General features: G+C 33.4%; 2 protein-coding genes across 5 annotated transcripts in view; both read right to left on the reverse strand.

Annotated features, from left to right (window-relative positions):
* Nucleotides 1-3490: 3490 nt before the first annotated feature.
* Nucleotides 3491-23082, reverse strand: part of LOC114324315 (protein LLP homolog) — a 191166-nt gene continuing 171574 nt past the window's right edge. Inside the window, exons 1-2 of one of the 2 annotated variants that reach the window (XM_028272119.2) lie at nucleotides 8918-9109; nucleotides 3491-4032 (exon numbers count right to left, since the gene is read on the reverse strand). In XM_028272119.2, the coding sequence (XP_028127920.2) occupies nucleotides 3610-4023 (414 nt within the window). In that variant the 5' untranslated portion in view covers nucleotides 4024-4032; nucleotides 8918-9109 and the 3' untranslated portion in view covers nucleotides 3491-3609. Of the gene's footprint in view, nucleotides 4033-8917; nucleotides 9110-23082 lie in introns of those variants that run through there. The other variant, XM_050661079.1, reaches the window with a different exon arrangement.
* The window catches only part of LOC114324312 (epidermal growth factor-like protein 7), a 635750-nt gene continuing 626280 nt past the window's right edge, over nucleotides 13613-23082 (reverse strand). For all 3 annotated transcript variants that reach the window (XM_050661077.1, XM_050661078.1, XM_028272117.2), the window contains exons 8-9: nucleotides 21147-21263; nucleotides 13613-17533 (exon numbers count right to left, since the gene is read on the reverse strand). In XM_050661077.1, coding sequence (XP_050517034.1) covers nucleotides 17396-17533; nucleotides 21147-21263 — 255 coding nt within the window. In that variant the 3' untranslated portion in view covers nucleotides 13613-17395. The remainder of the gene's footprint in view (nucleotides 17534-21146; nucleotides 21264-23082) is intronic.

Raw genomic sequence — 23082 nt, forward strand, 5'->3', positions numbered from 1 at the left:
TGGTCTTGTTATGATCAGGATGTTACAAAATGGCGCCCAACGTGGGGCTCCATCCACCAGAATGGTGCCCTGCCCGACTGCTCAGCCCTGGGTTCGTTCCCTGTTCATTCTTCCTTCACACCCATCCCAGAAAAGGTACAGGAAATAAAAAGTCTACCTAATCATTTTTAAATACGCTATTTATTGAAATATAAAAAAAACTTAACAAAAATCATTTTTATTGTATACTGATAACAAGTTAATTTTCTAAGCCCGTGACCGAGACCCCGCTGGTAATCGGTACAAAAGTTATAAAGGTAAAAATTTACTCAGCTTTAAGTCCTTCCGTTACAGTTCCTAAAGGAGGTCCCCAATCCCTGTAGAATTTGTCATCGCCGGTAGTTAAGGGAAGTCTAGGGCTACGTTGTTGAGCTGTCTTGTCTCTGTAGGGCTGTCTTGTTTAATTTATTCTACTGCATCAGGATACGGTTGTAAGCTAATTCGCTCTCCAAGGTAGCGGTAGAAGGTTTTCTTTTCCAGGTGCTTGATTAAAATCTTCTTCCCGAGGTAGGAGCTAGAAAAATTCAAACAGGGATCAGTTTTCTCCCAAAAGAAAAGCCCGATCAGAAATAAAGCTGAGTATTGTGAGAAACACGATCTCAGCAAAATCTCTGACCACGGCGTGGTATTATTAAAAATAAAAAGAAACGGAAAGAATTCTATCAATAAAATATTATAACTATGTACAGGAAATAAAGTAATATACTATAATATACCAGAGAAAAATAAATAAAATTATACAAGTTTTTAAGCTTTATTTCAAGGAGAAAGTAGGTATCTGCTGTGCAAAAGAAATCGGTGAAAAACTTAGGCTAAAACTAGATAATCAAACTTACCCATTGTTTAACGGCCTACACACAAACACGATAATGTATGCCAATATTGTGCGTGATTTACGTGACAATGACAAAAGGGAGCTAGTACAAATTTTTATCGCATTAAATAGCTTCGAAGAGATGTACTAATTGACTTGACGGTAGTAGGGTCGCTTCTAGAAATATATAGTCCGAGGGACAAATACCAAGCGGAGCTTGGTGTAGCGTTCAATCGGCTGATTGAAACGTTACAGTTGTATTCTTTGAAAAATAAGCATAGTGACCAGTTCGTTTATATTTTAAGTACTTGCGACTTGTTTCTTCCATACTAACTGTACTTCCACTTTTACAACACACTACACCACTGTTTCGCTCTAAAACAAATGGCCAACCATTTTGGACATGAAAGAAGAGGGGATCAGTTTAGTTTTATCGTTTCTAACAAGAAGCATAGTCAAGAAGAAGTCTTTACAATAACCAAATTGATTCAGTTAAGAACGGTTGGTTTTAATATAGCCTAAAATTAGCTTTTAAGAAAGCAACGTTAAAGAAAACTGAAAAAATAGTTTTAAATCATATGATTTACTGACATAAGTCTTGAGAACAAATAGTTTTAATAATGGGTTTTATTAGTCATATTAGGAGAATCTTTAAAACTGCAATAAAACTAAAAGGTAACAAACTAGAATATAATAAAACCAAACAGTCCGGAAGTTCTTCATAAAACTGATTAGTTTTAAAGTGAACCGAGAATAAACCATTTTAAAACTACAATAAGACAAATTATCTGTTAAGATTAATTAGTCTTATTTGATACTCTTATTAGATACTTTAAAACTAGTGACAAATGATTAACAGTTTTAAAGTACTGGCAGTATATCTACATGGTAACTTTAAAATTATTATCTGCTTATTTACCACAATAAAACTTTTATAAACCTTAAATAAGACTAAAATGTTTTTATTGTGCTACTTGGGAAGAAGAGATAAAATAAATAACATAGAGATTAAGAAAAGAAGGGCAATGAACTCAAGATATAAGACGAAATAGAAGTGATTAACCTGGTACAGACATGTCAGAAGAGTAGACAAAAATATTGGATAAACAGAATAACAGAGAGGAGCCTGATAGGAAGAACTAAGAGAGAAAGACCCCGAAGATCTTTCAGAGATGAAGTGGATGAAGCAATGGAAAGAAGAAATCTGCAAGAGGACTGCCAAACAGAAAGAACTGGAGAGAACGGCTGAGCAGTGGCGGATCCAGCAAGTTCCAGCATCGTCAAGAGGGGGCCGATTGGCTAAATTTCTATGAAAAATCATTGAATAAGTGAATTTTTTGATAATCTTTTTATATAACTTGGTTTGAGATGGGGGGCGATCGCCCTCCCCTGAATCCGCCACTGCGGCTGAGTGAAGTAATACAGTGAAAATTGTGGAAATCCTTAGTATATCGAAGGTTAAAACGTAAAAGGTTGTAATCAACTATTTTTAATGGGAATAAGCCACAATTTTACCAAAAAAATGATTTTATTAACGTTTCGAAGCCCAAATCGGGTTTCGTTGTCAAAATACTACTAAAATAAACAAAAATGTTGTTGCTAAGTAAAAAAAAATTCTTTTAATAATTTATTTAATCTGACTCAATAAGACTTTAAAATGATATCGCCAATATTTGTGAGTTGCGTTCCTGGGACGACTTTACTAAAAGATAGTTCATTCGATTACATGAAATCAATCCCAACTCAAGAATATCCGTCACAAAAAAATCATAGCATGTGATCTGTCTTTAAAAAGACAACCAAATGCAACGATGACAGTAAAATTCTCGCGTTAGAGATTCCATAGTAAATCACGAGGGAAAACCAGGAAAAAACCTCGTGATACTATCCCGACATCGTAAGTATTTGGTCTTACATTTAATTTACTTTCAAAAAAACTAATACCAAATTCTGACTTTAATATGTTTAAATTATAAATAATATTAATAATACATAGATATACAATAAGTAATACTAAAATATAAAATTTGTACTAACTCGATATGTTATTGGCTTACTAATCTTGGTATTTTCTTTCTATTGACTTCCTCTTTCAGTATGGGTAACCACATCCTACTGCATTCTACCGAGGAATTTGCGACACAATTGGTTTCATTTAGCATAATATTAATTAGAGCTTTAAAATTAAATTAAATTACTTTAAAATGTATAATATACGTCTGAATTGCCAATATAAATGAGTCAGATTAAATAAATTATTAGAAGAATTTTTTTACTTAGCAACAACATTTTTGCTTATTTTAGTAGTATTTTGTATTTTCACAACGAAACCCGATTTGGGCTTCGAAACGTTAATAAAATCATTTTTTTGGTAAAATTGTGGCTTATTCCCATTAAAAATAGTTGATTATAAAAATGCCACAAGGAAATAGCTTCAGAACAACATTAACATGATGTAACCCACAAATTAACTCATTTCAGGAAGTAGATCAATCTATAAATTAATGAAAAAAATTATTAGGTTAATTCCTCATAAAATTATTTAAATGAAGCGTTTTTTCAACTTTAATTTGGATTAATTTGTAGTAATCGGATTTGTATTTAATAATACACAAACTAATAACAAAAAAAGAAAGCTTCTTTTATTATGTTCTGCATTACAGCAACATAAATGTTTATTATTAAAAATAAACAATACAATTCATATAGCCTAAAAAATCATAACATTTACCTATTTAACAATGAATCATTACACATTATTTTTTCTTAGAGTTTTTTGAAACTTTACCCTTAGACTTCTTCCCCTTTTTATCTTTGGATTTTTTAGATTTCTTAATTTTTCGTGGATGAACCCAAACGGGGTAGGCACCATTTGCATCCATCAATGTTTTAGCGTTAAATTTCTTTAAATCTTCTAATGTGCTCTGGTCCATTATATCTTTATCCTGTTCCTTTTCTTTCCGTTTTTTCTTGATTTCGTCTGCTGTGGTAAAGGTTATCACGTCTGATAGATCAGTCCTGGTAGCATCTGTGGTGCTCGTTGAGGCTTCACCAGGTTTATCTTCTATACCCAAAGTCTTTTTTAACCTGTCTAGTTCTTTCTTACCATATCTCTCTCGTTTTACTTGGCGCATTTTACGCTTCCATTTACTTCTTAAACTCTTTGCCATCTTGAGAAACTAAAAAAATAAAGGATTATTATTTAGAAAATTGGGTCAAAAAATGGAAAATTGGAATAAATGAGGCTAAATTCATTCATGTTGACTTTACTACAAGAAAAGATCAGTGTCCATCACTATACATAAATAACAAAGTTGTTCACAAAAACAACTCCTCCAATTACCCCCGCATACATCTAGACTCTACACTTACTTGAAAAGTGCACATAATAAAGAAGAGAAAACAAATCTACATAGAAGTAAAAGAACTCTTCTACTGCCTAATAGGAAGAAAATCCAAACTAAGCTTGGAAAACAAACTATTGATATACAACACCATAATTATCAGGTTGATTGCCAACTAATACTCTGATCCGAGTGTGGCATAGGGTTGGGAAAAACCTACCTTTAAACGGTTTAAACCTAAAACCGGTTTTTTACTTCGGAATAACCGGTTTTACCGGTTGTTTTTTTTTTGTCCCGGTTATAACCGGTTTTTTCTTTTTAAAGTAAAACCCGGTTATTAGGTTTTTACGGTGATTAGGATTAGGTTAGGTATTATTTTGGATCCCAATCATAATTATTATTCTCAAGTAAATATTCCAAACAAAACCATAATGCAAATTTTATTTTATTTTATAAAATACAGAAGCAAACTCAAAGTGCAATCTCACATCAGCCAGAAACAATTATTAAGTTTTACTATATTTCCTTGAAAAGGTATTTGTAATCATAATATTTACATAAGAAGTGATCTGGTTGAATTAGACGCAAACATCATCTATTTTTCACACTTGATTTTGAAAGTGGGTGAATGACTTTTTCTGATTACCAAAAATAATGCTCTGACTATGAATATCGAATTACTGATTACGAATACGAATCTCCAAGAATTTCGCTAGGTTTTCAAAACGATACACTCATACAGGAAGTATTAAATGAGTTAAAATGTACCTATTCTACAAATATACAAATGTGTTAAAAGTAATACATGTTCTTTCGATAGTACTAATTTTGATCATATTGATATCGAGTCGAATGGAGTATCGCAAACTAAAGTGTATTGTAAATGTAACTTTGTAACCTATTAGATTAAAAAAACCGAAAACCGGTTTTTCCAAAAACCGGTTTTTTTGGCCGGTTATAACCGCCAGGTTAAACCGTAAGCAAAAAAACTGGTATAACCGAAAACCGGTGTTTTGTCAAAAACCGCCATCCCTAGTGGCAGCCTCCTTCAATGATGCCAGCTACTACGGAGTATAGATCACATAATCGAAGTAGAACTCACAGAGTAGCTGGAGTTACCAAAGGAGGCTGTTTTGTCCGTCAGCAATCAACCTGTTAAACCAATATGGATATATTTTTTTTACTTATTTAATTGCAAATTTACAATCTACTCCACACTAACATTTAGAGGAATAAGTAAACAGTTTATATTTTGTAGTAGCATGTGCCAAGTACCATTCAGCAATGGCTCTCCGTACAGTTACTCAAGTAGGTCTTCTGGCCAGTTTTGTTTTAATCTTCTATCTTCATAGTCATAGTCACAGTCATAGTTTATTGATCCTTTAAGACATTAAAAAATGTGTTGGATACGTCACTACAGAATTCAGTATAAAAACATTAATGTGTAGAATACAATATTCACAGTGTAACAAAATTGACAAAACATAAAATAACATTTTTACAAGTAAAATATGAAGCTACTGCAGTTTGTCCTCAAGATACTCATTTATCTTTCATTCATCATCAATCTTTAACATTTCTTTTTTAATTTCGTGCAAAGTGGTATTTCTTTCACAGTTTTTGGCAAATGATTGTATAAGGTCAGTCCCATATATGTAAAACAATTTTGAAATTTCGATGTTGTGTTTAAGAACTTGTAAAGATTCAGCACTTCTTGTATTGTAATAGCAATTGTCTGAATTCAAAAATTCAAAAAAAATTCAAAAATTTATTGACTACGTTTACAAAAAAAAATTTTTGAATTGTAGGAAGTCAATTTGATATATATAAAATACATGAGATAATGTGTACATATATACAATATAACATTAGAAATATAAATACATTCACGCACATTTACAAAATAAGACATCGGAAAACATAGTGAGTAATATTCATGTCCATGATACTGCTTTAAAGTGATCGAAATATTCCCTAACAGAGTAAAAAGCAAATCTCAGTAGATATTTTTTCAGAATGACTTTAAATTTATTTTTTTAAGGTTTAAGGTTTTTAAAATCTATAGGTAGGACATTATATATGTTAAAATCAATTGAGTTTTTTTGTGATTTACTCAAACGATATTTGACTGTTCTGATATTATTTGCACCTCTTGTGCTGTAATTATGCAAGTCAGACTGTTTAACTAAAGTATCTGCAGTTTTGTGTGTTTCCACGAGAACATTGTATAGCCATAGTGTTGGCAAGGGCATTATTTTATATTTAACAAATAATGGTTTGCAAGATTCCAAGTAATCAACGTTTGCAATTATTCTAATTGCTTTTTATTGAATTTACTGGATATGTATGGATTTCTTCTTTTACATAAAGTAAACATTTATAGATATATAGGCAGTAGAAAGTTAAAATTTGATGTTTAATAAAAATTGGTTTACACGGTTTTTGGGTAATGAACACTTTGTTACTATCTACTGAGTTCCCCACAAGATTACATTATAGCACATGTGGCTGTAAGCAAGGCTATAATAAACGTTCATTAGTGCCGAGATGGGTAGTGTGTTTTTATTTATTTATTTATTGTTAATAAACGGGGCAAGCCCTTTGACAAAAAATATACAATTAAGTAACATTTATAAACATTACAAACAAATACTAAATAAAATACAAAATCATAAAATAAATATGTATATAGAATTACAATTAAATTTAACGCTTCAGAGAATGTTTAAAGGCACTTAAGGACAAGTTAAAAAAATCTGTCTCATGAGGCAACCGATTAGCATGAACAAGAAGTCTGACCAGACCTCTATTCACAGAATAATTAGTTCGACGAAAAGGAATATGGAATAGTGTATTCTCACGAAGGACACGATAATGTCACATAGTTTCACACAGGTTTTCTTAAACTGTGATGGAAAATGGCCCTCTGCCAGGGATCTGTTAAAAATAAGCCATAATGGTCTACACAAAGAAAATGAACAATTCTTTAAAAACAAGTTTGATATCATATCAGGGCCAAGGCCTTTACTAGTGTCAAGATTATCCAAACAGTCCAAAACTTTAGTTATTCTAATAGTAAAAGATTGTATAAGGCAGCGATTGCTATCAGATAAATCAACCCAGTCATCAGGGTAAGATGTGAAAGTATTATAAACAGTGCTGAAGAACGTGGTGAAAGCATTAACAATTGACTGAGGCTCACCATAGACAGAATCATTCAACTTCACACAACCAGGAATATCAAAATTACTCCGCATAGAATTAACCAACTTCCAAAAGGGTTTTATATTTTCATTAAGTAATTCCTCAGTACTTTCAACAAACTCTGCATAACAATCTCTACTTCTACTTCTACTTCTCTACTTCTTCTACTTCTACAATCTCTACTTTTTAATTCTAGATATAGCATAAAAAGCTTTATTCAATTTCTTGTTCACTGAATTCACTTGCTCTGACCATTTGAGATTACAATCAATGAACACACCCAAAAACTTTGTAGAGTGAGTGCAAGATAATATATTGTTGCTATCATGGATAGTTAAAATATAGTCATTGGTAGATGAGTTGTATGAGTGAAAATAAATGATTTCCGTTTTGTCAATGTTTAATATTAATCTGTTAGTATTACACCAGCGGATAAAGGAGTCAACAACAGTCTTCATTGCCATTTTTAATTCCTTGAGTGTATGTGCAGAGACTATTAATGAGGTATAATCAGCAAATATTGATATTATAAGTGGCCTTTTGTGATCCGGTAGGTCGTTAATAAAAATAAGGAATAATAATGGTCCCATCACGGATCCCTGTGGTACTCCTTTATTTGTCATGTATAGATCTGAGCTTGACTCTTTAATTTTAACAACACTCTTCCTGTCACTTAAAAAATTTATTACCCATTCCTGAAATATCCCTCTAAAACCAATGTTATATAATTTATTGCGAATAAATGTTATGTCTAAGCAGCCAAAAGCTCGTGATAGATCAAAAAATAGTTCTGCTACATGGTTTCTACTATCTAATTCATCATAAATACACTCAAACAAGCTGCATGCGAGTGCAGCTGTGAATGTCGAATTTTTTGGTCTAAATCCGTGTTGGTTTGGAGTTAATAAATTGTATTCTTCTATAAAATTTAACATTCTGTTGTATACAACCTCTAAGTGCATATCGGATATATGGTATCCAAGTCTGGGGACATGCAAATTTAATATTGCTAACCTAATATAATCCACCTTGTTGGTTTTGAATCTAACAAGACATGAAGATCTGAATGTTCCATTTATCACAGATGTCATTAACACATTGTCTGCGTTATGAGACAAATAGACCTTGTATTGCGCAAATGTGTTGTAACGCACTGTGGCAAAGGTTCACTACGGGACATATATGCCTCGAAAGGCACTCAATATAAGTTTATAAATTTCTCTAAACTCAGTCAAGGTGTTAAAAATGGATACAACAAACACCAGGAGAAACTGGAAACACACCCCAAGCCGCTAGTACAACCACTAATTTCCAGAAGGTTAAAGAAATGACACAATGATGATGATGAAGAAAACCTAGGACTCCTTCAATGGCAGGAATCCCTTCAAGCCAATGAGGAGCCCAGCTGCCAAGTCCAAGTCAACATTTCAACTTATAGAATGTATATTTTGATTGTAAAATAAATTAGGATTAAATAAAATGATTATTAAGTGTAGAAGATCTGAATTATATTTACCTTTTATTTCCAAAAATTATTTAATGCTGCTGACGACTAAAAATGTTTCGTCCCTAAAATTTTCTTTTTATTTACAAATATAAAAGCATGATCGTTCTTAACCTCAATTTCAGAAGAGTTTGACATTGACGTTGACTTGTTAATTGAAGTTTTGTGGCCTTTTTTCTTCTGCGCTATGAAGGCACTCTATGAACTCTAAAATTTATAATTTTTTAATTTTTAGATTCAATTAATTACAAAGCAGATCGATAAAAGAAACATAATAAAAACATTTTTGACATTTACTTTCTCTATTATAATTTTATTAGTAAGTTTTTAATCTGCTGCCATCTAACGGACATCTATCTAAATGGACAAAGTTGGGCGGTCGCTTTATAGAATTCTATATAATTTAATAGATATCTATGTATCAAAATTCCATTAGACCACACACATTTTTTATTCGGTCAATAGGTGGTGCAACAAGTATGTTTATGCTGCAAAATTTGGTATTATAGTGCAGTCACTGAAGGTTTTCAACTCCGATTTGTTGAACCTCCATTGATTTTTATGAAAATTGTTGAGTAATTAGAGGATACGTCAAGGAACAAAGGTGACATAATGCCAACTTGCGCTTTTACCCTGGGGGTGCATGTCACCCCTTCTCGGTGGTGAAAATTATTTTATTAAAAATAATACCATAAGTCGATAGAGGGACAAATTATAAGCAAAATTTGTTTTATAAAGTTATTAAAATAAATCGACACTTTTTGAGTTATTAAAGACCAACAATTTTATTTTTTCGTAAAAAAATGCATGTTTTAAATCGGTTTTTCACGTATAAATCAAAAACTATACGCTTTTACATTTTTACAAAAAAGTTATTATTACTGAAATTAAAGATAATAAAAAACTGAATACATTCCTCAAATAAAGACCTAAACTAATCTTAGTTCAAAGTGAGTTATTGGCAATTGAATTTGTATTTTTTTCGATGAGTACTCAAATCTAAGTATTCAAGCTTAAACACCGGAAAAACGATGCAATGTATAAAATATGCCTGCTAAACATTTGTCAAAGTACTTCGGAATACCTATCAAATGAGCTTCAGAACAAGGTACCTAATAGCGTCAAAATTAGGCAAGTTATAATGAAAATAAAAGAACCGTTGCGAATTTTTTAGGAAAAAGTGAAAAATAAAACATACGCCATTTCCACAAAAATTAAAATTTATGATAATCCTTACAAAAACTTCTTTATATTAGCATAATTAATGTTTTAGACAATTTTGACCGGTTTAGAATGCATATTTAAAAAAAAAGATATACTTAATTTAAAAAATCATAATTTTTAAAATTATTGTAATTTTCGTATTCTTTTGATAATAACTCCAAAAATACTCAATATACGTAAAAAATTATATATAACCAAATTTTAGTATTTTCTGTGCCAAATATTTTACCTGTTTTACTATTTCTATAGGGTAAAAAATAACCGAGATAGAGACGTTTAAATCCTAAATTTTGCTGTGGGAACCATGCAACCGGGGTCATTTAACACTAGAAAGTCTGGCTTAGCATACCTATCTAGAAAGCCTGAAGGGATCATTTTGGCCCCACATCCTTTAATCAAATAAAACTCAGTTTAAAGAAATTAAATCTAATCTGGACGATAGAATATGATTTTATTTTTTACTTTCATTATTTAACACATTCGCTGCCTATCAAAAACGTTCGGAACACCATACAGTTTGCAGTTTTTGATATTTGCCACACATTGCCTTGTTACAGCCGTGGCAATGATTGGAAGTAAGATTTGCTTTACAAAATATTTTCAACTGAAATTTTTTTCGTTTTTGGATAATAACAGTAATAGTTGTTGGTTGACCTGGTGTTGCTAGGAGTAGTTCCAGATTTCGGGAGGCAAGGTATGGGGCCCATAATTCTTCACACAGCCGAAGAATAAACTTACGAAGACTGAGTCTATTTGCAGTTATTTCTTTATAAATAATCCATGCATTTATTGCTTCCAAGTCAAGGGTATTATAAAACACGTACATAGGCCATCGCCTTGAAGTTTCTTTTGTTTTATAGTATAAAGACGCGTCATTTGGTCCTCTACACCAACAATTGTATCTTTGTGTTCACTTGTGTTCACCAACAATTGTATCTTTATTACGTAGATGATCAGTATCAGTATAAGGGTAACCATTTACAATAAACATACATAAATATAATTTTACCCATCCGACAGGAATTTAAAAGAAAGGCTCGTCGAATTTCCCAGAAAACCATAATAACTTACAGGGCCAATTTGGCCCCTTCAGACTTCTATGGTAGATTTGTTAGAATAACCATTTAATAAATTTAGTAAACAATATTTTTTGTGTTAAATAAGGCTTTGTAACAAAATATTAAAAGTCATAAAATATGAAATTATTATTGCCTCAAATAAAAAAAAATACAATAACTTCAAATCGCAACAGGGGCCAAATTAGCCCCTCCGACCTTCTAGTGTCAACCTTTTATTTTAAAAATATTAAGGGGTTTAAAAGATTAGCTTTAACGTGCTTAAATAGCACTTGGAATTAACTTTCAAACAGTTTTTAGATGAACCTGATATCGTAAACACGAACGGAGTTATTAAAACAAACCATAACATTTTTTGCAAAAATTTTTAAAAGATAAATTTTGAAAAAATTTTGGTGCATAAATTTTAACGCTATCAACATGTTCGGGGGCTCATTTGATATATATTTTTAAGTACTTTGAGAAATGTTTAATAAGTTTATGTTATAAAATGCATCAATTTCCCGTTATTTCAGCTTGAATACTTAAAGTTTTTTTACCCGCCCAAACAAATATACATTCAATTACCTATAACTTACTTTTATTTAACAATAAAAGGTTTTTCTAGTAAGGGGTTTATTTCATTTTTTATTAACTTTAATTTTGATAATAATAACTTTTTTGTAAAAACTTACAGTTTTTGAGTTATTGATGAAAAATTGGTTAAAAACATGAATTTTTCTTAAGAAAAATTTAAATCTGATCTTTAATAACTCAAAAAGTTTTGATATATTTTAATAACTTTATATAACAAATTTTGCTTGAAATTTGTCCCTCTATGGAATTATGGGGTTAATTTTAATAATATAATTTTCACTCCCGAGAAGGGGTAGCATCCACCCCCAGCGTAAAAGCACAAGTTGGCACCATGTCACCCTTGTTCCTTAAGATATCCTTTAACCACTCACCAATTTTCATGCAAATCGATGGAGGTTCAACGAAATCGGAGGTAATAGCTCATATCCACCTTCAGTGACTCCACTATTAGTCCAGGCTGTATACTCGCCCCCGTTAGGTAAATTATTCCGATACGTTTTTTGCACAACTTACTCAAAAAGAGTCCTTACAAGAAATCCACGGGGTGCCAGGCGGAACCGCGGTCGGAAAATTGTTTAAAAAATGTTTTTGAAACAAATTCAAAAAATCATTTTTTTTTTCAGATAAGTTGGGTCATTGTGTTTGAGCAAAAAAGGTGTCTTGTGATTTTTCTCTAACATTAATTGTCAAGTCATAAGCGATTTAAATTTGAAAAATTCGAAAATGGCAATTTTCAAGGCTTAATAACTTAAAATTATTATTATTTTAAAAGTCAGAAAGTAACCAAATCAAAGTTTTAAGTCCCCCTACATGATTGTGGAGACATTTTTGTCATTATTTTATTACAAAGTTATTATTTTTAATTATTAACAATGAGCGCTAAGCACGTATTGAGGCGGACGTTCAATAGAGTGCGAGAGAGATGCATCATATTGAACGGCCGCGGCCGAGTCTCTGAGACTTTCTCAGAAATAGCAAAACAATGTTAGTGAGCATAGATGTCAAAGACCAAGGCTACAAACTCGGAACGCTTAGAAATCCTTGGCAAACCTGACCAGGCAAATCTTTTTCGGTCTTGACCTTTTCCAGAATTCTTCCCCATTCTGATCTGTATCGCTCCTTTTACCCCAATTTTTAATTTTTGAGGTTTTTATATTATCATTTTCTATTTGTTCTATGATATAGAAAAGATGTAGAAAAGCAATATGAAATGCTGACATGGAAAAGTAAGTCCTGGCGAAATCCCTACAGAACTACAACAGTATTACACATATTTAACACACACAACATTTAATTGGTATTATATCTATCTCAAGAGTGGTATTTAGTCAATGACATATTTTAGCCCTATTATCTAGGCGTAAGCTATATTGCAAGCAATATCATATCACTTCTTGGCAATGTTCACTTTATCTGGAGCAATGCGAAAAAGCTCCACAGATGTTGTGTTGAACCAGGTTCTGAGGTTCTTTAACCAGGATATTCTTCTTTTTCCTGGACCTCGCTTTCCAAATGTTTTTCCTTGCAGGATGGCTTGTAGGAGAGCATATCTGGATTCATTTTGCATAATGTGTCCAAAGTATTCCAACTTTAGAGATTTGATGGTGGTTAATATGTACCTCTGGGTTCTTCCCCATTCTTCTAAGGACCTCCTCATTTGTGACCCGATCAGTTCACAGGATTTTAAGAATCCTCCGATATACCCAGATCTCAAATGTTTCCAATTTTCGCCACATATCTTCGTTCAAGGTCCATGATTCAACACCATAAAAAAGGATAGATAAGACGTAGCATGCTATCAATTATAGATCGATGTAATAAAAAACCTAAGTTGGAAAATTATCTTGTCATATTTTATTTAATAAAAGTTTACAAGAAGTTGGCAGTACTACATTCTATACAGAATACAGTTAAGGGAGTAGGCTCAAAATTTACGAGCCAATGCGTTTTAAATGCATTCTTTTTTTTAGAATCCTGGGAAAACTAATAGGTAGGTATTTTTGAAAAATTTAAACGCAGAATGAGAAACCTTTTGAATAAGGTTTTTGAAATTAAAGATCACACTAAATTTTCTTTTATTCTTAAAATAAACCTTATAGAAGTTTTCAGGGACTTTCGGCCCTCGGTAATAATGTAATCTTCCATTCTGGGTATGAATTTTTCCAAAACACTGATTAATTTTCTCAGGATTAAAAAAAAAGAATAGATTTAAAACACATTGGCGCAAAATTTTACGCCTACGCCCTTAAGTAAATCCTACTTAAATATTATACTTACTCAAAAATATCACTTGACAAGGACCATATAACAAGAAAGTATTACAAATTTACAAAGCAAACACAAAATACATATTATATCGAATGGACCAATCAGCGATTCGTTTGTGGGCAATACATATAACAATGATAACAACTAAGAGAATACAATATAAATTCGAACAAGTTGATAGATCTGAGTACAGTAGAACCCCGATTATCCGTGTGCGAATTATCCGGCTGCGGATTATCCGTGCTATAATTTATAATTTACTATTAATTAAATTGCATTTTTGAGTTTTTATCAAAATAGCGTCACTGTAAATCACTCGACGGAAACCCTATACGCTCTATACGCTGTCATCAGGGACGTAGCCAAGGGGGAGTCCATGGGGTCCGGACCCCTCCCAAAGCTGTCTCGGCTTTGGTATAAAAGCAGCAATTTTATCCCTTTGGTACCAATAAGTTATTATTATTATTTTTGAAAAAGTAAACGAAATTATTATTATTTTTTAGTAGGATTATTTGTTTTTATTCAGTGTACGTTTCAACATATATCCAGTTTGAAAATCAGATTTACCACAAGGAAAAGTATTCTATCAACATTTTAAATTTTTTTACCTGTATTTGCCTCTACATAAAAAGCAAAATTGCTAGAAAATTTGTCTGCCTATTACTCCCACGACCCTTCTCTTAACTGTAAATACAATACCACCTTTGGAACCAAATACCGAAATTCTCCACGTAATGAACATTGTAATAAAGATTTTTTTCCAAAAATTTACAAATTCCTTACAATTTTGGCAACTATCCCTGTCACAACGGCCAGTGTAAAACGTTCGTTCTTAACAATGAATCGAGTAAAAACTTCACCCGGAAACAAGATGGGAAACGACGAAAGACTCATTTTATTGGCTCTTTGGTCCGTTCATTGAAATGTTGAGTTAAAGCCAAGTAAGTTTTTATCAAATAACCAAAAATTACTGGGTCGACAACTGAATAGAAGAGCAGATTCTGACATCTCTAACATCATCATCTTCTTCTTCTTTAGCCCATTTCTATCCAGCTCTGGACATAGGTCTTCCCCAAATCTCTCCATATAATCTGTCCTTGGCGTCGCTTTTCCAGTGAGTTATTGTAGCTTACACAATATCGCCCTTTCATCGCATTTGAGGTCTTCCTCTTCCTCTTCTTTCTAACACGGCCTCCAGTTTTATATTGTAGCATTCCAGCTTTTATCTTCCTGTCTCGAATTAACCTTGTTATATGTGATGACTAATATCATCAGAGACGCTAAAATGATATTAAAAATACAATGGTGAAATTGCTGGTGGTGGCATCTGCTAAAGACGAACGAAAGTTTTAATTTTAATATTAACAATATTAAAAATAAAATTTTATCAGAACTAATCCCTTGATTACACCATTCGTGGCTTCTAAAATTTGCAAGCCAACGAATCGCCGAAGTAAAGAATTGCATCTATCTAAAGGATTATATCAAGTTGCATCTCACTACCCGCCTGTCCAGCACGGCAAACTTCCAACAAAGATTTGTTCCCAATACTTAGAATAGGAGTAGAACTAATAAAAATTATAAATAATCATTTCGTTGTTAATCGAAATAGGAGCAGTCTTATTTTAGTTAGTTCAGAGAGCGCCAAAATTTGAGTTGTGTTTGGACCCCCCTCAAGCACATTTCCTGGCTACGTGCCTAGCTGTCATACTGAAAGATCTATATTTTCTGTTATCTTTTTATGCTAGTTACATAATATGCATATGTGTACATATTATGTATTATACATATAAGAAATACATGTTCGGATTATCCGTGCTTTTCAATTATCCATGCCACGTCTGGTCCAGAGGAGCACGGATAGTCGGGGTTCTACTGTATTTAGAAACTGTTTTCATAAATCATAAGTGGACCTAACTATGAAGATGAAATGCAGAGAAGAGTTATGTCGGACAACCGTGCCACATATACAATGAATTTATTAACGCTTTCGCTGTGCTTGTCACGAATCCATGCCACGCTGAGTCTTCAGATAGTGCGCGTGGCACGGATCCTTGACACATACACATTCTCACTGTCATTTCCAGTAAGAACTGTCGCTTCTGGGCATGTCTTATTTCAAAAGGTAGCAGTGACATGGTTAAGGCCCATTTATCTTAGGACGGGACGTGGACGTCACGTACCGTAGAACAAACAGACAACGCACGGCCTCGGTGTCGCCCCATTCCATTGTGCGATAAACTAGCCAATGCGTTTTATATCAGACAATTCTTGCCCCATGTCCCGCAAGTCCACGGACGTATCGTCCACGTCTCCGTAGTAAGATAAATTGTGATTAAGTTGTTAAGAAGCAAAAATACATATATCTGTAAGAGCAAATATAACGACCTATGAGACCGTAATAAGACCAATCGTGACGTATGCTTCCGAAACATGGGTCACAACAAAGGAATACGAAGAGGTTATTGGTTTGGGGGCTGGGGGCGAAAAATACTGCTTAAAATCTTTGATGAGAAAAACTTAAAGAGACACTACTTAAACCTTTTCCTCAAGTTCTTAAGCCTTTAAGCCAGGATATTCTTCGTCTTCCTACATTTGACTTTCCTCGAATTTTGTCTTACATAATAAGCTGCAATAGTGGGTATTTTTGTTCTCTCATCATATGTCCTAAGTACTCAAGTTTTCGTCTATTGATATTGTTTGCTCTTCATTTCCTATCCTTTTAGTTACTTCCACGTTTGACATTCTTTGAATCCATGAGCTAACGAGCTAACTGAGCTCTATCAAAAACCTAACATATTAGCAGTAGGTAATTAAGGCGCAAAGGCTTAGATGGTTAGGACATGTTCAGAGAATGGTTTTATCTAGAATTCTCAGAATAATACTATCTGGCGCATTGCAAGGCAAAAGGCGAAGAGGGAGACAGAATTGAAGATGGAGCAACGAAGTTGAATCCGATATGAGAAGACTCAACGTTAAGAACGGGGAAGAAAAGCAACTGATTAAAGGGACCAACTAAGCAAGCCATGGGCCTACTAACCGACAATGCTTTGCGATTCAATAAATTTGAAATACTTCCTTACACCTAAAGTAGAAGCCACAGTTAGAATGCAGTGTTGGTCTTACGACGCGCAGCGATGCCGCTTATGTGCGGACTGAGAAATCACTGGTCGACTGGTCCTGATGTGCCGCTCGGGGCAAACCGGCAACGTGGTCGGCCGTTCTTCCGTAAGAAATACATTGCTTTATGCTACCTGCACTGCATTCTAACTGTGGCTTTTAATATAGCTAAAAGATTTACATATACACAGATAGTTTTTAACTTAAAATTATCAGTCACAACTTCTCAAATACAAATCTTGTTATAGAAGGCACATTTCTTTATTCTATCATATTTAAGTACTAATTCGTCCACCTTTTCCGCTTTTTTCTCGATGGAGTTTAATTTGGTCTTGAAGACGTACATGTCGTTCCTGTAGTTCTCCTAAAAAATATAAAGTGGTAGTTATTAATAATTGACTAATTAGTTATTGGATAATGATAGAGTAACAAATCAAGATGTTTTCCTAAAGATGGGGAAGGAATGCGAAGTCATAAAAACAATACAAACGAGAAAACTAGAATATCTAGGCCACATAATGAGAGGCGAAAAGTACTCCCTACTAAGGCTCACAATCCAAGGAAAAATCTTGGGAAAGAGAAATGTGGGACGTAGAAGGATTTCCTGATTGCGAAATTTAAGGGAGTGGTACGGGTGCAGTTCAATACAATTGTTCAGAGCTGCAGCCAACAAAGTTAAAATTGCTGTGATGGTAGCCAACCTCCGATAGAAGACGGTACTGCAAGAAGAAGAAGGATAATGAGTTACAAAGATACAATATCGCACCTCTGATCAAAGAGTGTCATAAGTCAAAAAAGTAAAGTTTCGAGAAAACGACGTTTAAAGTTTGTCAGTTACAATGGTTTTTGAAGCTCTATAAAATAGCGTATTAAGTATATTAAAAATATTTAAAAAAAATTATTTTTGAGTTGTGACACTATACAGATAAAATAACGAAAAATTTACGAAATATTATTTATTAAAAGTGACACTTGCAGTACAGAATATAATATCATTATTATTATCTGGTTAACAGCCTTATACTTTTTGAATGATGTAACTTTAAATAGAAGTAACAACATTAAACTCAAAATAAAATACTGCAAAAAGAAAGATAAATAAGTGATAAATGTGTCACTTTTCTTGAGCACATACGCAGATTGTTTTGATTAAAGTAATCACATAAAGTGTCTTAACTCGACAAACGACGCTTTATACACATCTTAGATGGAGAATGGTTTGCACAAGTCGATATGTGACACTGTTTGAGTTCGGTGCGTCGTTGATTTTGGATAATCGTATAATGACACTAGTGTCATCTAACGATAAATACTTGACCCATAGACGTGACACTTTGTGAGATACGAGTTTATAGTTTTATTAAACTGTTGGTGCAATAAAACCGATTTTAAAATTTTTTGAGTTATGACACTCTTTGAGCCGAGGTGCGATATGATGTAGGCACCTATTTATTGTTAAGATTTAGTATTAAAACAAATAATGAAAAATGTAATAATAAAATGTAATAAAAATAGCAAAAAAATCTTACAACGACGAGTGAAAAGCTTAGAACACGAAATAATATCGTGCACAATTTATGCGAATATTATGCAAAAGATATCGAGAGAAAAATCCTCAGAAGAACCTTTGGACCTTATGATGGCCGGAAAAGTAACTAATACCGAATAAGAACAAATGCCCAGATCAAAGAGAATGTCTAAGATGGGATGGCATGTCTATAGACTCCCTAATAACCGCCCTGGTTAATCTGGGAGGAAGATCTGACAGGAAGAAGATTCTTAGGACATCCACGAATACGACGGAGAGATATCATATGGTCATATTTAAGAATAATGGAGCTATACCCAACTACCATGGACAACCGTTCGAGATGTAAGCGAATTGTGTATCCAGCCAAGACCCATATCGGATTGTAGTAATACGAGGATAAGAAGAAAAGTTATGCGGTACCACATGGGGTTCCCAGCGATTACACTTACATCGAAAGCACTGGTACTCCTATATACCGTTGCGGAGTACTGTGCGCCGGTGTGGCTCAACAGTCCGCACACCAAACGTGTTGACCCCCAATTAAACCAGCCTTTTCGTACTATATCAGGCACAATTAAGGTCACGCAAACGTTCTGGCTACCAGCACTGAGCCACATATCCCCCTCACACGACCGCCGAGCACATGCCCTTGTCAGGAAGTATAGAAAAAATAATGCCAAGCGTGTGCTCCCCACAGTCCAATATAGCGACAGTACTAGTAGATCATTAGTTCTCAAACCAATTCAAGACCGAGAGAGGTGTTAGACAAGGATGCGTGTTGTCACCTGACTTATTTAACATTTATGGTGAACATGTCATGAGGAAGGTTTTAGAAGGATGGGCCGGTGGAGTAACAGTAACTGGTAGGAAAATCTCCAATTTAAGATTTGCTGATGACACTACACCTATAGCAGCAAATAAGCAAGAAATGTTTGATCTCCTGCAAAGAGTTGAATGCGAAAGCAATAAAGTTGGTCTAAAAATCAATAAAGCTAAGACAAATATAATGGTGGTCGACAGATTTGACACTATTCAACTGACTAACATGTTACAAGAATACCAGATAGTAAACACCTTTGTCTATCTCGGGTCTAGTTAGCACAACTAAAGATGATAACTGTGAAGCAGAAGTTCGGAGACGTATTGGTATGGCAAAAATACGATGAGTCACCTAACTAAAATTTGGAAAGACAGATCTATCTCTCAAAATATCAAGATGAGACTGGTGAATGCCCTTGTATTCTCAATATTTCTATACGGAGCAGAGACGCATGCAAGCGCCAAAAAATTGATGCCTTTGAGATGTGGTGCTGGAGAAGAATGCTGCGCATACCTTGGACAGCTCATAGGACAAAAGCTTCCATTCTAAACCAACTCAAGATTAAAAAAAAGGCTGTACACAATATGTCTGCAACGAATACCTACTGCAATTCTTTGGTCACGTGGTTTGCAGAGGTGACGACAGTTTGGAGATTAATTGTTTCTGGAAACGTTCCGGGGAGAAGATCAAGAGGACGATCACCAACTAGATGGTCCGACCAAATAAAGAATTCAGCTGGAAACTCATTTTGCGAAGCTCTTAGAGCACCTGAAGATAGAGACCAATGGAGAAACATTGTTAGGAATACAAGAGAGAGAGAGAGAGAGAGAGAGAGTGTGCTCCGCTCCCACGTTGGTAAATCCGACAGAGGCATAAGTAGGCTACCTTCAAGAAACAAACCTCTTCTCAATAATCCTAATTGAAAGAAACTTCAAAATAACCAAACCGTTGCGTTGACGAGAAAATTGGGAGAAAAATGCGCCGCCTGACACCCGGAACATGCCATGTATTACAAGAAAGCCAGAGGGTTTCGAACAACCAAAACAATATGAGCCACAATGAACAGAATAAAAACAAACTGTGGCAGATGCTCAGACTCCTTTTTTAGGTGGTGAAAAATATCCTCTTTACATTGCGATTGCTGTACTGTAAGACTTAAGACAAATGGTTAAACATCTAGTGGAGGAATGCCCGATTAGTTGCTACAATGGCAATCCGTCCTATTTCTTTGTTGTGACCAAAGAGTCAATTGAACATATTTTTCAACTAAATATTTGTTTGTAAAAATTAATTATTGGTATATACTGTTTGTAATGTAATCATTGTAATCCTCTTTACTTATACATAAAACTCAACTGTGATGTAGCCATCAACTAGAAAAACTCTTCTTGGTAGATCCATTGCCCAGAAAAGAAGAGCAGAACAAGGTTCCTTGAAAATATCGATGAACATATGAGAATATGGCATAATATGGGAATATGTGTTTGGCAGAGGAAAGCGATGGTGGATGAAAATTCTTGAGGAAGCTAGGACTCAAACAAGGTTGTACCTACAGCCAGAATAATGATGATACTCCAAAAATAATATAAATATAAATTTAATGAATAACATGTTATATAACATTACCACATCATTTATTTTATTTTTAAGGGCACTGATATCTTCAGAAATCGAATCCATGTCCTTGTACACATTCTGGAGATCATCTTTGGAAACATCATTCTTGTGGCTTTCGCCCATCATCTGAAAATTAAGGAAAATTAAATAAATAAATTTGATAATACACTCAGGTGCAAAAAAATCGATCCACTGAAAATTTGGTCATTTTTGATGTCTCGAATTTCCTAAACCTGTTGTCCGATTTAATTGATTTTTGAAGTTATACTTCTTTACCGGCGATAGAGGGTAAATTTTTATATGGGAAAACCTAGCGACCGGGCGCATGCGCACTATAACTTTGTTCTGATTGGATGTTCAAATGACATGTCAAAAATTATTCAATATGGTGGCTGTGGCACAGCTGTAGTTAGATTATTTATGGTTGTTGCGTTTTAAAATTTGTGTGAAAAGAAACAACAAACAAAAGTTAGTTAATAGTTATACTGCCTTTTTAAATAGTTTTCATATACCTATATTTTTGGACTTTTGGACTATTTTGGACAAGGAAAACTCATTCTAATTTGGTAAGTACCTAGTTTTTATTATAATCATATTGTAATTATACATTTGGATTAGGTTGAAATACATACATTTATTTTCTCAAGAATGCGGATTTTAGAGAGAAATCCCAAATTAGGTTCGATTTTTATTTTTAAATTATGATTTTTTGGCGTAGATTTATTTATCTAGTAGGTATGTAATGCTTTGATTTACATACTTAATTTGGTTACCAACAAAAGTTCTACCAATCTTCATCTAATATATTGTTTTCTTACTGTTTTGTTATATTTTTATATTTTCTTCCACAAAATTTAAACTACATAATTTTCAAAACAATTGTCAAACAGTAAAACGTTCAGTTACCGTATTTTTCCACATGATAAATAATGTGCGATTGGACGAGTGAGTCTACGCTTCAATTACGAGTCAAAGCGGCACGAAATTCAAGGGTTCAATTCCCGATGCAAGTTTTATTTTTTTATTTTTTTATGCATATTATGATTGTAAGTATATTTGTTATATAATTTTTTTTTCAGCAAATGCGTATTTAAAATTTTTGCCAACAATTATTATCGTCCAGAAATCATTTTTTCTTTGTGGCATTTTTCAATGTGTTTGTGTGCGTTTTATTCTTTTATTTTTTTAAATTTTTGGTATAGTCTTAAAAATCACATAATATGTAGTAGAAGTATAACTTCTTACGTGCGTACAAAGTACACACACATTCTTGTTTTACCATGTTAAAACCTTATTCATTATCAATATCGCTGTAATAATATTGTTGCTAGACAGGTAAACTGTCATTGTATACCGGGTGTACGAATTAAACTCTGTTTTTTTTTCTCAAAGTTCGCATCACCCTGTGGACTATTCTAGAGTTTATAAAATACTGAAATTAAAAACCAACTATAGCCTCAGGTTTTCTTAACATTCTGTTTTTAGATTCATTCGCTTATGTTGGATAATAAAAAAGTTAGGTACTTTAACAACTGGCCATGTTCGTCATCAGTACAGGGTGTTTCGAAATAAGTGCGGCAAACTTTAAGGGGTAATTTTACATGAGAAAATAATGACAGTTTGTTTTATAATCATATGTCCGCAAATGCTTCGTTTCCGAGAAACGGGATGTTCAATTTTTTTTACAAAGTGACGATTTATTTATTGCTTTAAAACCAGTTGAGATATGCAAATCAAATTTGGTGGGTTTTAAGACGTAGTTATTGCACATTGTTTGACATACAATTTTTTTTTTTTATTAACATCCAAGTTTTTTTACAATCTGTTTTACAATGAAAACAATAAGTAAAATTGTTTGTCTTTACAATGGCAGAGAGATGTAAGGTCCAGTGACCAAAGCATCACGACACACACACATTACCTTGTTTACCGGTGAGATGCGCAC

The sequence above is a fragment of the Diabrotica virgifera genome, chromosome 9 (assembly GCF_917563875.1).
Source record: "Diabrotica virgifera virgifera chromosome 9, PGI_DIABVI_V3a".
NCBI lineage: Eukaryota > Metazoa > Arthropoda > Insecta > Coleoptera > Chrysomelidae > Diabrotica > Diabrotica virgifera.